At 37.7% G+C, this 18994-nt stretch overlaps 2 protein-coding genes across 2 annotated transcripts in view; both read left to right on the forward strand.

The window, feature by feature from the left end:
• The first annotated feature begins 746 nt into the window (after window positions 1-746).
• On the forward strand, window positions 747-9010 carry LOC117376115 (neurofilament light polypeptide-like). Its single transcript, XM_033972522.2, has 6 exons — window positions 747-1817; window positions 2070-2194; window positions 2390-2648; window positions 2726-2771; window positions 3473-3648; window positions 8933-9010. Exons 1-6 carry the CDS (start codon window positions 759-761, stop codon window positions 9008-9010), a joined length of 1743 nt encoding a protein of 580 aa, XP_033828413.2. The 5' UTR covers window positions 747-758.
• A 2124-nt stretch (window positions 9011-11134) lies between these two features.
• Window positions 11135-18994, forward strand: part of dock5 (dedicator of cytokinesis 5) — a 46869-nt gene continuing 39009 nt past the window's right edge. The window contains exon 1 of the mRNA XM_033972108.2: window positions 11135-11326. Coding sequence (XP_033827999.1) covers window positions 11284-11326 — 43 coding nt within the window. The 5' untranslated portion in view covers window positions 11135-11283. The remainder of the gene's footprint in view (window positions 11327-18994) is intronic.

The following is an 18994-nucleotide window of genomic DNA, read 5'->3' on the forward strand; positions in this document are numbered from 1 at the left end:
AAATGTCATTTGGACCTTTAACTTTAGACCTATAACTATTTTTATTTTTACATTCATAGGCTACCAAACATTACTAATTAATCACTTAACAGTTCTCTCCTTGCTTTTAAATAATTTAATAATTTATTATAAAGGACAATGGTCAAATTGGGGAAATAAAACGTCAATTTAAATAAATCCACCACAAAGTAGTCTACTGTAAATGTGCATGCAAATATATAACCAGTAGGGGGCATACTTTTATTAAATTGCTGGCTGAATATTTTCAGTAGTCCTACTAGGTTTTGATTTAGCATCAAATGTTCTGTGAAAACTTAATTTTCAGATTTGGCTGCAGTGGTAAATTAACAGTTCAACTTTTCTTTATAGCCAAGACAAAAAAATTACTATATTAGGGAGTTCTAGACATTAATGATACAATAAGGAAAGTATTGAACTATGAACCAGTATTAATGACTGCAATAGTAATAGGACAATAGAAACAGGCTTGATTCATTTCTGTCTGTCCTCAATAACCCTTCTGTTGCAGCTTCTTACAGCTCCATCACTTTGGCTGCTCAATGCACTCTCCTCACCCACCCCGTCTCTACTTGGCTGGGGATGACTGGCTGGCACCATTTTCTATTCCCTTCAAGTCAGCAAGCCTGCAGAAAAAAAGAAAAAAAAACATCTTACGTCACAGTCATTACAGACTTTATAAAAGCTCTTGTAATGCAGATACACTGTATAGTCCAGACTACAGCAGGCCATCCACAATCATGTCTTCCCGCAGCTTTGACCCTTTTTACCCATCCACTTACAAAAGAAGAGTGGTTGGGCTCAATTCAAGGCATGACGGAGGAATAGGATCAAGGTCCACTTATTCAAGCTACTCTGCCCCTTTTTCTTTTGCTTCTTCACGCAGAAGTTATCCCATGCATAGCCGTGTTATTTCAAGCTCTGTGCTGCTTTCTGCTCCGGTGACTGCAGCTGCGACTGATTTACGTCTTGACCAGGCAGCCCAGGTCAGCTCTGAGTTCAAAGTTTTGAGGACCCAAGAAAAAGCCGAGCTGCAGGACCTCAATGACCGCTTTGTCAGTTTCATTGACAGGGTACATGACTTGGAGCAGCAGAATAAGCTTTTGGAGACTGAGCTTATGTTGCTTAGACAAAGGCAGACTCAGCCATCCAACTTGAAGGCCCTTTATGAGCAAGAGATCCACCAGCTTCATGCAGTGCTAGATGGAGCCAGAAGTGAGAAGCAAGCAGCCCAAGATCACAAGAACCAACTGGAGCATGTGTTTAAAAACATGCAAAAGCAATATGAAGATGAGGTCCTGGCCAGAGAGGAGGCAGAGATGCATTTGATGGATGCCAGGAAAGGAGCAGATGAAGCAGCATTGGGGCAGGCTGAGTTTGAGAAGAAGGTTGAGAATCTCTTGGACGAGCTTGACTTCTTGAAGCGTGTATGTGAGAGCGAGTTAGCCGAACTCCAAGCTCAAATCCACTACACTGCAGAGGTGACTGTGGAGATGGAGGTAGCTAAACCAGACCTCTCAGCCTCTTTGCGGGATATTCGTCTCCAGTATGAGAAGTTGGCCCAGAACAACCTCCAGTCAGCTGAAGAGTGGTTCACCAACAAGATGAAAGTGATGACAGTGGGCAGCGCACGTGACACAGAAAGTGCCAGAAGTGCCAAAGATGAGGCCGGAGAATATCGCAGATTGCTCAGAGCTAGGTCCCTGGAGATTGAAGCCTGCAGGGAAATGAACCAAGCTCTGGAAAACCAAATACAGGAAGTGGAGGAGAAACAAAGTGCTGAAGTTCAAGCACTTCAGGTCAGATACAAATCAGAGCGACTGCTGCAGAACAACCTCAGAAAATACTTGGACTAGGATTATTTAAACCAGGTTTATACCAAGTCAAACATGGATTAATATAGATTTAAAACATATGATTTTAATCAAATAGCACTATACAATATAATGTAATGTAAGTGAAACTAAAAAGCTCCATTTTGACTACGTATTACTCTAAATAGGAGCCTATTTGTGTTTTTAAATTTATAATATATTGTCTTTTCTTTACAGGATACAATAAGCCAATTGGAGGATGACCTCAGGGTAAACAAAGCTGACATGGCTCGCTATTTGAAAGATTATCAGGAGCTGCTAAATGTGAAGATGGCTTTAGATATTGAGATTGCAGCATATAGGTAACTGACTGGTATTACTTTATCTTAACATAGGCACAAACCTTTGCGTCTCTTTCTTATTTGTATTTTGCATTTTACCCATTTATATATGATGTATTTTGCATATTATTTTACTTGATCTAATTCCAAAAAATACATTTTAATCTTCAATATCATGAAGAACACCTTGTGAATGTGATGTACTTTGTGTGTCAGGAAGTTGTTGGAAGGTGAAGAAAGCCGTTTGAATGTGTCAGCTCCAGCTCATAGTGTGTATTCCCAGACCATGTACTGCAGCCCCTCATACGGCCAACTTCAGCTCTGCTCTGCCTCTCCACTCCTCATGAGCTCCTCCCGGTGGTACTCGTCCACACTTTCCACCGAGGAAAAAATATCCTCCAGCCAGGCACAGCAGGCAGAAGCTAGCCCACCCAATGAGCCTGAGGTGGATGATAGGGGAGAAGATGGAGAGGAGGTAGTGATCAAGATGGTTCAATAAAATATTTAGTTTGGGTATTTTTTTTTTTACACTATTGAATCTTATCTGTTCAGATGAGGCCAGAGAAGGAAGAAGAACAAGAAGAAGCAGGTTATGAGGGTACAATTTGTTTACATTCTTCAATACATACATAGCATACATAGTTTATAACAATTTTTGAAATCTTCTTTACCGACTTTAAACAAAAGGAGAAGACAAAGAACAAGTAGAAGCAGGACATGAAGGTACAATTTGTTTACATTATTTAATACACGTTTGCCTAGAACTGTTTTTTTTTTGTTTGTTTGTTTTTTTTAAATTGCCTTTACTGACTTTAAATAGAAGGAGAAGCGAAAGAACAACAAGAAGACGATGCTTGAGAAGAAGGTACAAGAGTTAATGCTACCAAAAATAATTTAAACTCATTTGTTTAAATACATTATTATTAAAGCACATCCACAACTCTTTTTTTCATCTCAAATTCAAACAGAACAGACAGAGGAAAAGGCAGATGGGGAAGGTAACTATCCTGATGTCTTAAATATTTTGCAAAGCAATAAATAATTCAGATCTAATTCCAAAAGCAAAACCAAAAGCACAAATTGATTGTGACATGGTTCATAAGTGGTATATGTTGTCCTACACAGTTGTTATCCCGTTTACTCTACTTCTTTTCTATTGAATTGCACAATCACATAATAAGGCTGATGGAAAAATAACATTTTTGATATAGAATGCTCCACATGCTTAAAAATCCACTTAAAACCCATGTGCCACATTCTAAACTACCTTTCTACTTGTCTGGATTCTGAAAAATATAGAAGCAGAAGATGAAGACCATGATGGTGATGATGAAGATGGAGGGGAAGGAGGTGAAGAGGAGGATGGTGAAGGAGAAGAAGTGGCAGATGAGGAGCAGGAGGAAGAAGAGACAGAAGAATCAGTGGAGTCAGTGGAAACCAAAAAGAAAACAATTGAAACAACAACAGATAAAAAAGTATAACCTTTCCTGCTGTAGATCTACCTCATATATCAGTGATTCTCAAACTTTGAACTCCAAGTACCACAGTACAAAATACCTCTTCAAGTATCAGCATAATAATACAATGGGTCTACACTTCAATTCAACCAGAGCTGTTCCAAAAAAGTGGCTAGTCTTCCCACTTACACCAGGTTTATGTTTGTTTTCAAACAAAAGTTGAACTGCAACCGGGCCTAACCATTTAATTTACCTTAACCAACCCCCCCACCCCCCAAAAAAAACAACAACCTGTGAAACCTATATGTTAGAGTGAAGGCATGCAACCACTCCTGTGTATATACAGCTTCAATAGAAACTGATCAATCAATATCCCAAAGCCTTAAAATAACTGTGTTATAGTTTTGGGTGCTAATAATAAAAATGTAATAAATCTTGACTCCATTTAATTTGTCATTGCCTTTATTTCTATACCATACAATACTGAAACTTACAAAGATACAGCATTTTTTATGTATTACTCCTAAATAATCATTATAATCATTCCCCTAAAGCAACATGCAATATTCAAATTAGCTCCATTCTTCTTTTTGAGACATGCCATAATCGAGGGTAATGGAAAGAGCATATAGCAAAAATTCAAAAGCGTGTAGCAGTATTCGTATGAATAAATCAGTGCACAATTGTGGCCGAAAGCACAGCAAAGCAGCTGAGTCAGCAGCTCTGGACTGTTTACCAAACCAATCTGTAAAATGAGAATGCATTATTTTACACATATTAGCGACCAGAAAGGGCATCTTATTGAACAAAATTGTAAATTAGCTGTCATCTTGTGCTTGGGGCTATTTTTTTTCCGACGTGGAGACAAAAGAAAGGGGAGGTCTATATTTGAGCAGCAGTCAGCAAGTCGTCTTTGCCCGGATGCTATACAGTGTCTGGGAGATCACTGAGCTGACACCAGTGTTTTTTTTTGCTTCTCCCCCATCACTGTCCATAAATCACCCAATGCACACTGGGCCCTGTGACTCAGCTGCACCAAAGGAGTCTGGCTAAGCGTCAACTCATGCAGGAGGATGGCAAGAGACGGCGACAGAGGGGGGCACATTTCATTATTGCATTAGAGTGAAGGAGAGGGGAGTTGCAGTAAGGATACAGGCAGTGTACTAAACCTTGATGGAGGACAGGCAGACTTTTATATGCAACTAAAAAGGTGAGTATACCAGGGGCTTCCTCTAGGCCGTGACACAAAAAGGCAAGTTCATGATGTTAATAAACCTAAACATGCAGAATTAACTTTTTTTCTCCAACAGTAATTTTTTATGTGTAAAATACATGACTATAATTAGCCTGTCAAATCCAGAATGATATCTCTCTGTATTTTTTATACAGAGGGTTATCAGTCTGGTCCCCACGCCTCTGTTGCATCTCAAGCCCGACCAAACTGATCGTGCAATCAGATTTTTTTTTTCAGTACCACATGTGAAATGAAGGAGTTTTTCAGTCCCCTGTGATATTTTTTTTTCCTTTTTTTTGGGAAGTGAATGGATGTATTTTTTTTTAATATATTAACCCCTATTACATCAACATTGTGATTTACAATGAACAAAAACCTAAAAATCATGATCACTGTATGTTATAGTTTAACAGCAATTAATTACAGATATTGGTGTTCATGCACAACACTTATGTACCACTTATGTAACACTTACGTAAACAGCCCAACCACAGGGGTAATCTTTATGCCTGTCCCAAACTCCAAACTGAAACAGAACTACCAAATTGGTCAGATTACAATTGCTATGACATTGTTATTCTGTTTTACTTCATTGCTTTTGAATGTATTTGCACAATGACAACAATGAGTAAGGCAAATGGAAAAATAATATTATGTTCTGCTTGAATGTCTTTCAAAGAAATCCACTTGAAGAAGAGGAAGAAGAAAAAGATGAGGAGGATGGTGAAGGAGAAGAAGTGGGAGATGAGGAGCAGGAGGAAGAGGAGGAGAAATCCAAAGAGACAGTGTAGGTCGAAGGATGAAAACAACTTAAACAACAGATAATATAAAAGTGATTTAAAAAAAAGTGTCTGTTTTATACCAGTGATTCTGAAACCACACACTCCAAGTATCTCAGTAGAAAATACCTGGCTTTTTTAGCGTGGCAATACAATGCGCCGAAACTGACCTCAACCAGATATCCCTCATAAGTGCCTGGCCTCTTCTCATAACTTAACTTGTTAAATTAGAATTCAGGTCGAATTCCATCCTTTACTAATATTGGTCTTCACTCAAATAGGAATTTTACATTTATTAGAGCTTTCAAAGTTATCCCCCTTTTCTAGCTGTATTATAGATGCAATATTTTGTATTATGTATGTTGCATTGGTTTATAGGCTTCCTCTGCGTACAATATACATATACAGACTCACTGTGCACTGTACTGTATCAATAAAACATACATATAAACATCACACAATGAAATTGTATGAATTATATCCTTGTGTAGACAGCCCAGGCACAGTCAATCTTAATTTGTGCAAGTCCCAAGCCTGATAAATTTATAAAACTGAAACAGGTCTAATATTATGCTTTTTGTCATCTTTTCTGTTCCACAGTTATATGTAGTATTCAGCGTTGTTTGGTAATAGTCAGTTCATTGAAGACATGAGGGTCAGTCTATTGAAATAAGTATGATCCAGACCCCTCTAATCACCAACGTGTTTAGATGCCTGAGATCCTGTTCAAATCAGACAAGACCAGAGATTCGGTTTCCTGGCTCTCTACCTTTCCCTTGTCCTGAGCTCACCTCGCCCATAGCAGCTGCACAATACCATCCTCCTCTTTCAGTTGCTTTGAATTGCAACAGTGAGCCATTCCAACAGCACTTTAATCATTAGGAATTCTACTTTGCAATAAATTTTCTTTAGGCTTGCACATCCCTTTAGACTTATGTCGAAAGCGATAAAGCAACACTGTAAATGTTTTTCCTGCTGATTAGAAAGGTACTGTGGCACAAAGATAATATTCTATTGCTTATATTTCAGTGTAAGTAAATTCAGCAATACCCAGTATAAGAAAACTCATATATACACACTCAGATATATAGTTTGTTTTGCTTGCGGGAGTCCAAAAGCTTATCTTATCTGAATATACTATAGAGCCTATAAGAAAGTCCCCATAAGAAACTAAACTACATTTTTTTAACACTTTATCCAATTGTGTTGTTCTGGTATGACTGCAATACTGGCTTGCTGTTGTGCAATGTCATTTTCAGAAACTATCCATTTATCTTTATATATAGCTATACAAACTTATATATAATTTCATACATACAAAATATAATATAAAATACTACAATTGACAATGTTGAATGTTCTGTGTGCAATGACAAAACATGTCAATGAAATGTGGTGTATGTCTTGAATATTTCAGGCAAAATGAATTTTCTTCATTGACAATGGCAATGAAACGCATTCTGACTCTGATAAATCTCACATCTTTAAGAAGCTTCTGCAAGGGCTGAGATGTATCTATAAGAACAAAAAGGGAATGCGTCTAAAATATTATACTTTACAGTCAACATAATATCTGCAACTTGACTTTCCTTTCAGGCATACAAATATGGAATGGAAATAAATTACAAAAAAAAAAATACAAAAAAAAAAATCCAATCTGACAATCTGAGACGGGGCAAGGGTGTTGAGTTGTTTTGTTCTTCTACCCATATCTTGACCTTTGAGCGTAGTACAGAGCTAATACCGAGGTGGAGTTCAACAGGAGAATGGAAGTGTGAAAACTGGCAGTTCCACTCACAGCAGCTCTTATTGAACACAGACTCATAAACCCACAGCTTAATGTTTTGCAAGTCTCAAAAAGGGATTAGACTTTCACCTTGAGAGAGGCATTTGTCACTCTTATAGATCCTGTTTAATTGTAGGCAAGAGTCTGCACATCCCCAGAGAGGCCATATTGGATCCTGTCCACGCTGTAAGTGTGATGCAGGAGTTTGCCTTTTGCGATGTGACACTGCCAAGCTCGTTTCTCTGCACCGAAGAAAGCACAGGTTTTTAGATAAGACTTGTGGCTCCCTCTGCTGATACATGCAAATGCCTAATTACAACTCTGAACAAGCTGTCACATTGGCCTAAAGGCAGATATTAACAAACGACCTTCTATTTGCTCTAGAAAATGCATTCATGCTAATCTTGGTGAAAAAAAAAAAATAGCACAATTTAGAAACTCCTATGCATGCACTACAAGACGAGGGGTTTCAGAGGTAGATGATGACAAATGATGGAGCCTTGGGCAGGTACTTTTCCGTGCATCAAAGGCTCCAAATGTAATACTAGACTTAAATGGATCACTTTAAAACTACATTACCATTTATAATGGTAATGTAGTGGATGCATGATTAACATAAGTGTAGTCGATTATTTCAGTGATTGTGAATATGGGACCAAAAGTAGCTGGCATGGAAGCTGAAGGTACTTATGTTAAACTTGAATTCAATTGCAATGATTTCTTGTGTTCCTTTTTCCTGATGTTCCCATCACTTTGGCATTGTTGTACCAAGTGATGGGAAAATCAGGAAAACGAAAGACGAGAAACTAGAGAAATACCAGGGGCTCAAAGAAGGTCTGCACAATGCCTGAAAGGTGAAGGCATCAGTGGTGCCCGTGGTCATCGGAGCACTCGGGGCAGTGACCCCCAAACTGGAGGAGTGGCTACAGCAGATTCCAGGAAAAAACATCAGACATCTCAGTCTAGAAAAGTGCAGTACTAGGAACTGCAAAGATACTGCACAGAACCCTCAAGCTCCCAGGCCTCTGGTAAAGGATCCAAATGATGTTTTAAGGAAATGAGTAGTCTAATCTGTCACATGCACTAAACTAGATCAAACATCTCCATTTCTGAATGTGACAGCATTTGTAGTACATAAGAGTCAAAATCATCAATAGTTAGTAACAATGTTATCAAGGCAAGTCAAAAATGATTAAATCATTATTAAATCAAAATGTCAATTTTTATCTACAAAACACTTTAGTTGTTTATACTGTCTAGAAGCTTTCAGTCACCATAATTTAACTCATTCTAGACTGTGCAATAGAAACAATCTTTTGACCAGTCGACTTATTGAAAAAATAATTGCTGACTACTCAACTTCTAAAATAATAATTACTTGCAGTCCTGATTCATATGTATATAATGCATAATGAACATATTCATTAAATCATTTAAATGGGCAGTCTCTTTCTTTTTTTTCCATACAGTCTTTGTTCAGCTATGGTCCTTTGTTGCGCACAGGCTCACTCCTCAGCCTGGTACCTACAAGCCTTGGCAGAATGGCAGGTGCAGGTGGGCTGGAAGCGGAGGGCCAACTAATTCGCCTCTGGCATGGCGCGGGCCTGGCAGGCTACCCATAAATCCATTAGGCCTTATGTCTGCTTTTGTCTCGAGAATTGAACACCTCAGTGGGGACTACAAGCAGCGTTGGGAACCCTGCCTCTCAGACACCTCTTAAGAACTGCCTTTCACAACAGGAATGGCACAGTTCAATGAGCTTGGTAATGTCAAGATATAAACTAATACTGAAGTTTTTATTCTATACTCTGGATGTACTTTTTTCTATTTCCCTACCACATAAGCAGTAATCTCATCCATATGCCTTTGCAATAAATGAATTCAAATATGGTGATGTGTAGAGAGCATATTTTATAAGATGCTAAAACTTAATTCACCTTGCAGTGTCCGATGGCACGCTGAGAAGCCCTTAGGCAAAGTAAACAGACCACATAGCCATATTTACAGATGAAAACACTTCATGGGTTGAACTCCAATCTTCCAACATTTCGAACACTTGCATGCTTCTTCACTTGCACCCTGAGAATAAAGAGCGTAATCTGTTATGACACAGGATTTGCAGTACAGTCTATGCACTGATGGACAATACACTTTTCTCTTCTTTTATGCTGCAGCTTCATGTCCTGTTGTTGTGAAAACAACACAAGATGAAGGAATTGAATGTTATGTTATGTTTTTTCATATATAGTTAACTTAATAGCTAGTACAAATACAAACAAAGAACAGTGTGCCAATGTAATAAGTATTTTTATAGGCACTACTACTACTACTACTATAGTAGTACTAATACTAATAATTCTAGTACTAATAACAAAATAATAATGTATTTACTTTAGCATTTTTTATGTTTCACTAAAAGAGTTTTTTTTTTATTTAATGTCAAGCTAATAGACTTCGGTTACTTGGTTGTCTGAACACATTTTGTATGCAATGGCGCAAAGTCGTCAGTTGGTGGCAATCTTGCATTCTTTTTAGCAGAATTGATTGTTAAAAACATTGTCAATAGCTTCTCTTTTTCATATTAAGTGGAGGTTGTCTTTTCAAAAAAGGCGATTTAAAGCAAGAGGTGGAAAAAGATCTTGCAGTAAAAATTGGCTTAGGTCTACAGTTTTATAAAAATACATCTTGTCTAGGGCTAGGCTGTAGCTCTTTGAAAAGTGTTAATGTGGGTCTTTACAAGCAAAGACTTTGGTATAATAAGGAATGACTTTATCATTTAAAACTGTACACATGCAATCTTGTAGGCCTAATTCTTTGGATCTATTAGTTGTAATATGTTTAGCTGCGATATGTCTACAAAGAAGTGCAGGTAGAAGGGCAGCTCACAAATACTCATCATGTTGTAATATAGTGGCTTCATTCCCCACAAAAGTCTTTGGAGGCATTCATACGTCAAAGAGTGAAAACGCATAATGTAATGTTGTGCTGTCAAAGAGAACAACAAAAGCACAACATTATTGACAACACCATTTGGCAGCCTGGCAAGTGGCAGGAAAAATAAAGCAGATGATGACCAACCAAAAGACTAAGGGCACTGCGGGCCAGAGTCAATAGCTGTTCACCTCAGGTCGCACACTCACAACTGCAGCATTACAATTCAGCCAGGCACCCTTAAATACCGGAATGTTTGGAGAAGAAAGAAAAGCGCAGACCTATTCAAACGTAAGGTGATTAGCCGACCTTACTGGAGCCTGGCTGAAAGATAACTGTGTTAGGATAAACTATTTTTGACCTTAATATGCATAGAAACACCAGAAATTAGAAATAAAGAACAACTAGGACGCGTCAGAGGTCAGATGCGTAAAAACGTGCGTAAAAATCTGCCAGTAGCACTAACTGGGAACTCCATCATATCTCAAATTAAAATGAAAATCATGTTAATCATTTATTTATGAACAAGTGATTTATTGCTTAATTCCCATACAGATTGCAGTTTACCAGGAAGGGAATTGCTTTTGGGGATTTGAGAGGCTAGGCTGCAAGTGAATGGCTCGTTAGTAATGTGGTGAGGAATGCACAGAAAAGAAGTAGGTTATGTGTTTATGGGCACAACCGGGACAAATAACTGTAGCACTAATTGCGGGGGTTGTAGTTTTTGTGGTTCACGCCTATCCAGTATTTTCCAAGCCGCGCTCCTCCCTCCCCCTGGCGACAACACAAGTCATGATGGCGGAACTGTAGCACTTCGGGACGCTCAGGAGTGCACCGCCCGCGAGTCCTCCTTTTTAACAAGTGTATATAGTCATTAGAGTTTGTGATATAGTTTACTTTTTCAATCAACACAACTTTCCACTATGACCCGCTGGATTCCCACTAAAAAAGAGAAATACGGAGTCGGTAAGTTGCCATATGAATCGTTGCGTTTGGTGCGTAAAGTTCTACTCCACTATCTTCTTCAAGGGGACAGTGGAGTTCGGGAAATACTGTAGGATATGGTTACTTAACACATTTTCTCGTGAATTCGGAAAGTTTAGCATTGATAGATTGCAGTGGATGTCTGTATACGTATGTTTAGTCTGACAGCAGTTGTTCAATATGCATACCAGTCATAGTTGCGTTTAATCTCGTAGAGTAAACTTTTTGAACTTAAATGAGTCCTTGTTTGGCTGTAAGGTCCCTCCAGGCAGCCTCAAGGTCTCCTGCTGGCTCCACATGGGAAGCTCTGCGTGCATTGTGAGATAAGAATGTGACATTGGCATAGACAAGTTCAGTTTGCCACTTGTCTGCTCAGGAATTTGAATTTGGCCTATACTGAAAAATTTGTTTCACTCAACTTTTTGTGAAAATAGTAACAACACCATTAGGCTACTTGGAGAAATTACCCAACATTTGGTGAAGAAAAAAAATGTTGCTCAATACCCATGGATTGAAAAAGAGTTCATTTGTAACAAAAATGTGTTTTTTTTAAAAGTTGATTTTGGTTAAAGTATGTTTGTTCTTTATTGACCTTCCCTGTACTCTAGGTTAGGTTATGTGCTGCAACTATAGAGATGACTATGACTTTGTGTCTACTCGGCACCTTTATGTTTGTAATGATATCTGGCAGTGTGCTGCTCCACCCTCAGCTGTGTGCAGTCTATGAAAAGTGCTTTCTGGTTTGCTTTAGTGACTTCATAGCCAGTTCAGGTTCAGGCTATAAAAACTAAATCAGCTCTGGGCTACACAATTTTATAGACACTCTTTACCCGGTGCACTCCAGATGTGGTTGGTCCTTGTGAAGAATGCTCGCTATGTGGACATTTTCAGAAAAAAATGTAAGCTATAGGTGTCTTGTGCATAGCTTTTGATACCTTGTCTTTAAACTTTGATGCTTGCTTGCTAAACTCTATAATCCCACAAATTCTGATGGATAAGAGAAAATCGACAGTACAAACGGTCTTTTACGTGACCCTGTACTTAGCAGCTGATATTGGGAAATGTTCTGTGATAATCCTTTTAGATTCATGTTGTGCCATTTCAAACTATTTCACATTTGTGTATACTATGCTGTTTTTTGCCTCATTCTCTGCAGAAACAGGGCAGGAGTCACTTACACTGTTCTTAATCCTCAAAATGCCATCAGACCCTGTACAAGGTCTTAGGTTGTAATCCGATTAGACAAGGCAGGGCTCAGCTAAAATACAGGCAACTACATTTTGGGATGAAAGAAAAGATCATAAGTTGTCTGATAGCATCTCTAATATACTAGCTAACAGGGAAATTCAAATGAGGCATATCCTGGTCTCTTAATAGTGAGCACCAACATAATAGGATTGGCAGCTAATTTTCATATTCTGGTGCTCAGCAGTAGAAATGTAAATGATGCAATCAAATGTTCCCACACTTGAATGTAATTGAATTGTTGTGCTAATACAGCCTTCATGATATACAGCGTTACATGCACTTACATTCAAGTCGCTTTGCTTTAAGAATCCACCTACAGAGTAAGAAGAATCAAATTTGAGTTAAAAAAAAAAAAAATTGTACAAGCTCCAAAGAGCTCATATTTACCAATAACAGTTTTTTTTTTTAACTCGTTTTGATTTTATGTTATAAACAAAGAAAAATAGCTTTCAATATTAATTTCCTGAACATTAACAAAGCAGACTTACCAATTTCCATTACCATCAGAAAATAGTAAAATTTCTTCCAAAGTTGGAACTCTGCTCCAAACCACATGCTTTTACTGACCTGTTACTGACCTCTCGATTAAAAAGACAGATCATTAGATAATTGATTATTAGAAATGACTGAATTTAAGTGTCAATTAAATTTCTATTAATTGCACAGCCTTAACAGAAAATCACAAAATGTGCACACACAACTTTCATGTACTGTAAATATTTAATATTTGGCAAAGACACACTAAGCATCAGTGTGACATGTTTGTGCCTGTGTCATAGAATGAGTTATTAATTTCATTTCAATCCTGGAATAACAAAAAAATTAGGTTCAAATGATCTGAGTCAATGGCATGATTGAATTTGTTTCTAGGGTTTCTGTGCACCATCTTGGATAATTAACCTGTCAAAAATCAAGAAATCACCACACCCACCTCCCCCTTTTAACAATGTCTAATTAAATCACATCGCATGCATTACAAATCTGAAACTCCATCCAATTATAATTACATTGACATATTCTATGGGGAGCACCTATTAAAGTCATTCAAATAATAAGGACTGACTTAATGCCAGCACTTAAGTATTTGTGGTGTGAAAAAGGTTAGAGTACACTTCTGCTTTACTTGAGCAGTATAAGCAGCCAAGAGGTTGCTTTGAAATGTGGTCGCTCTAAGGTCATTGCTGCCTGGGCATCTCTTTCTAATAAGCAAATCAGTTTGGCTTTCCTCTCCTCTTAGATCTCACTGATAACATCCTTGTTTGTTCATCGTTCAATGTCAAATGTGATTATTGTCTGATGCTTTAGAGATTGGGTCGACCTTGTTGCCAGTTTGGATGGGCCAAAAGGGGGTTCTGTGATCACTTTAATTCATCGTCTTTTCACTACAGATAAAGGAATGCAATCATCTCTTTATATTTTTTTGACTCAATCCTTTTGAGTTAAAAATGAAGCCATGCCAATGTAAATTTGTAAATGGGTTTGAAGCAAAAAATGAAGTCAAACGAAACGTGATACTCATTTGAACAAAATTAGACGTTCCCTGAATGAAGGATCTTCTATTGAGCTGTGAACAGTGATGCCCACTCTGGTAGTACATTTTACATACATTTTACCCGTAGACTTTTTGAAAAATTTAAATACTAAGAGTTCAAGGACATCGCAGAGATTAGAGAGCTACATGGTAACTTGTTTTAAGTCCTAAAAGCACATTTATAATTCAAGATTTGGCAAAATGTTTCAATAACTTGGTGATTTATACATTTTCACAAACAGATTAAAAAAAATAAATAATAAAAATAATAAAAAGGTTATTTCAAATAAAAATGTTATCTTCAACCTATATGAGTTTTAACATGTCCAATGTCCGATGCCGATACAAATTGTTTAGAATCCAGAGAAATCAATATAGCTGATAAGCTCTGTCAATATTTTTGGTGTTTCTTTGATCAAAATCATCAAGAATTCAGCCTTTCAAAACTGAGCTTGAAATTTTAGCATTGTGACTGTAGCAGTGTAGGAATTTAGTTGCTTGGTCAGCTAATTGGTCATTGTGATGTGTTTTATTTGAAACACTAGAGACTAGACATAATGCAATGCATCAATTTGCAATGGTCAGCTTAATGCAACCTTTTCCCACTGCAGGTAATACAATGCTAACCTCCTCCAGGTTTTTTGTTCAGTTTAATATGTAATCACCCTAGTCTAAATGTATTCTTTTATGTTTTTTTGGCGTGAAGATCAGAATAAAGTCTGTGATTTATGGTTAACCTATAAGGACTTATTAGCTGGAGCACTATGTAAAGTGATGATCGTTTGGAGCCGTCTAGACAGCGGGAGAAGACAATCGGCTGCTCTCCCACTGAGGTCTGTGCTTTGAGATGCCCGGCCCCAGAATTTGTGTTTCTCCAGAAAAATTTAATAGAGCTGCTTTCACTTAATGAGTTGAGTAGATTTACAATGCTTCTTTGTTTTCCCATACATGTTTTATCCTCATATTATATACTGAATTAAACACTTGTAAATTATTTGATTTATTTATTTTATTGTGAGTTTAAGGCCATCTGTTTTTCTTCTGTGTTTGTCACATAGAAGATACTCATAAATTGCAGAAAATCATTTTAGTGTGAAGTGGCTGCATCCAAAACTTGAGTGAATGCCATTAAGGCGATATAAAGGCCACAATGTCAAAGCCTGGTTAGGACGTTAATTATCAATATTTACTCCATCCAATTGTCACACCTTTATTAGTATATAAGCCAAACGCTAAATAGTACAAAAATGCTCATAATTTGGGCTAATTGATTAAATGTTTTGTTTTTTTCAACAACTAATATCTTACTCACGGACTGTGTTCATATAAAGGCAAGGTGGTTAGGTTGTTGTAAAAAGCCACATTGTGCACTTGTTGGACACACGTAATGTATTATTTAAAAACTGGTGTTACTCAGCATGTTATTATCTCATGCATTTCTGTAACATATTCTAACTGGCTCTGACTTTGTCTAGGACTACTTCACACAATCTTGAACTTGCTCAAAGAGAAAGTTTATTGGAAATCCGACTGCAGCAAATGAGTTGGGTTCTTATCTCTGTATTTGTTGTCGCTGCAGATATAGCATCTTTCACTGAACTCTGCCAAGACGCAGAGAGTTGCCTTTAGTTGAGACAGTGTGGCATCACAGCCTGCTCAGCCCAGCGCAGTCTACTGGCACCATTCCAGTGTGTTGCTAAGCACAGACACTGCGTCCAGGCTTTGAATGGGCCATTGTCACTCTGGGCATGACTAGAAGCAGATGTCACTTCTCCAAAACATTTAGCACTGTTCACAAAGCATAAATAATCACCTGCTCAAGATAAACACTCTTAAAATTTGTCAAGGTTGTCTTTTGAATGAAGCTATTCATCCTCTGTGACAGTGATGTAGGCAAACGTTTTTCTAGTTAAAGCAGCAAAGTAGTCATTTACTACTACTTAAATGTCTTCTTTTCAAAGTTCTCCAGTAACACAGAGGTGAGAAAACATGACCTGAAGTCAAAATTATTAATTCATTTTCAATAGTTTCAAGATTTTAAGCATCCAAAAAAAGTGATCTGTAATTAAAATGCATATTATTATACAAGCTACTACAAACTTTAATGGCTTTGTTCATTTTTAGCTCTATTTTTGAAAAAAGTTCCTAATATATGACAGATTAAAAAAAAAAAAAATACAGCTGCTGGCCTTTAGTGGCTTAGTGGACGTATTAGTCAACAGTGTGTTTGTCGACCAAGGATTGTATTAGTCAACTTATTATTTTATTAGGAGTATAAAGACCTATATGGACAACAGCAGACGGGAGACGATAAGGCAGAAGTTTGCAGAGTTGTGACTTTATTCTGCCTTTTTAGATACAAATGTATAGTTCACTTGTATAAATAAATAGTTGTTTTTACATTGGACTCATGAGTCTGTGAGCACAGTTTGGGTCAGATTGATACACTGTGCTATAATTGAGATACTGAATAGTTTTGAGAGCTACCACTGCCATGCCTTGCACCCTTTTATACACTGAATTGATGCGCAGGGCATGTCTTTTGTTGACGAAGAATTTATTTAACCTTTATTCAATGTCTTAACCTGTAAAATAGCATATCCAGCATTCATGGGTGTTTGAATCATTTTTATCATCTTTGAAGTTTGAGCCTACACATCACAGGGCCTTGACAGTGTCTTTCATTCATTCACTATAGAATATTTCGCCAGTTGTTTACAAAAAATAATGTTAGTAACCTTTAGCACCTAGTTACAATCCACTATAACAAAGGGCGTACAACACACACAAACTATATTCAGTTACTGTACTCATACTCACAACCACCATCCTGAGAAAGTAGCGCTCGCCACTTCTTTTTCCCTACTGACGCTGTCTTTTGGGCAAATCACATGGAATAATATGTCTACATCCAGTGTGCAGCGGTCAGTACTGCCTCAGTGACAGAGCGTATGGCCTCTAATCTGCAGGTTGATCCCTGCTCTGATTGGTGTATATCATCATGTGTTTGGGCAAGACACTTCCCTTGCCTTGCCTCCTGTGTATATGCATACTCCTGGTCTATGAATAAGTATATTTATAAAAGCAAATGTGACAGAAGATCGAAGTAAGCCTATGGTTATAAGCTGGTGAGTTTACACTTGTCTCATGCATGTTAACATCATTTGCATTTGACGTCAGCATTGAGTATTATGACAGATACCCTTCCTGAAGCAATCCTTTCCATTTATCTATACATGTAACTGACTGAAAGGATGTTGTAGTATATAAATGCCTCCTGTATCACTGCATCTCCTTCTCCTGATCAAATATTGTTATTACACTTCCAGCTTGTGCAGGTGTGAATCGCACAGCAGGGGTGTTCAGATCATGCACTGGTTATACAAACAGTAGCCGGTTCCCTGCAGAGCTGACTGTTTGCTGGGAGTTTTTTCCTGAGCTTTCAATAATAAAAAAAAAACATTTGCACAAAGAAGAGGGAGTTATAGAAATGGAGATATAGTAGAGTTCACTTTTTTGTGTTTAAATTTAGGTATTCAGACGGAGGTGCGATAAGCCGAGCGTGCTATGAAATCTAGCCTCTAGCAATGCGCATTATCGCCATGCAAGTCAGGGCACGGCTGCTTCAGTTCCTCTAACTTACTCTGTGGCTATGTGCAATTGCGGCTGCCTCGAGTCATGGCAAAGACCTTTGTTACTGTATTGTTTGCTAAGGTGGTTTTTCTGTTGCAACACCCTTGAGCTTGTGTGTACCTTTGTTATCTGGTGTCATGTTTTATGCCTTCAACTAACCTAAGGAAGAGACATGACAAGTTTATCCAATCACGTATACAAGACAAAGAAGGAGTCACAAATGGAATCCAGCTGACTGTGTAGAGGTCAAAGGTCGCCATGTAAGAAATGAAAGAGTTCATATCAACACTTCCTCTGCATTTGACCCATCCTTCAATGCCACTGAGGCAACCTGTCACGGGCAAAGAGCAGTAAAGGTCAGGACTACCTTAGCTGGAAGATTTTGCCTGTTGTGCATGTTTTGGATAGATGGGGAAACCAAAGTGTGTACTCTTTTGGTGTGTTATTCCTTAAATAAGTATTCAAACGCAAAACAGTTTTCCCCTAAGAAATAATTGGATTTAGTTTTTCAGATATTCAGTCAAAACAGACTTTTCTCACTAAACCCTCAAGCATAATAATAATAATATAATAATAATAATAATAATCTGACAATAATCTTTTGTCACCTTGTTGGGAGGTCTAATGCATAAGAAAAAAAAAAAATCACTGGTATGTTTGTATGTCCTGGCTGATACTGTATTGTTAACATGAATTTTCAGAATATTAGATGCTGTCTGTGTGTGCCTCAAAGATTTATTTTGTTTATGAATCATTTAGCTGCATTGTTATTGTGTGATTTCTGTACTAGACTGCTCTTGACCCTGCAACAGGCCAAAGACTACTCTCGCTGCCTCGGTTCATTTGCTTCAACATTAGCTACAGTCCCTGACCATTTGTTTCAATAAAAGGTGGCCAGGAACCTTTTTTCCACTGAGACTTGACAAAAAAGCATTTTCCCTGGACACGACTTTTAAAAGAGCTATCAGTGAAGAAATAAATCAAAGTTCAAGAGTGTTACATGTGTAAATTGTACAAAGATCGGGGGCTTTGAAAAAGAATTGGTTTCCAGTGAGGTGATCCAAAACTTTTTTCTACTTAAAAACAGCCCTGCTCCTGTGTGACAAGTGATTGAAAAGGGATTTGGGGTTCTGTTACGCGCTGGACCATGTAGAAAAACTTCTTAGCTTTTGGGAAAAGAATCTAAATTGCGATTTTTCAAACAAGTATTGCGATTAGTTTTGTGAAAAAGTAGGATT

This window comes from Periophthalmus magnuspinnatus, chromosome 9, assembly GCF_009829125.3.
Source record: "Periophthalmus magnuspinnatus isolate fPerMag1 chromosome 9, fPerMag1.2.pri, whole genome shotgun sequence".
NCBI classification, from domain to species: domain Eukaryota; kingdom Metazoa; phylum Chordata; class Actinopteri; order Gobiiformes; family Gobiidae; genus Periophthalmus; species Periophthalmus magnuspinnatus.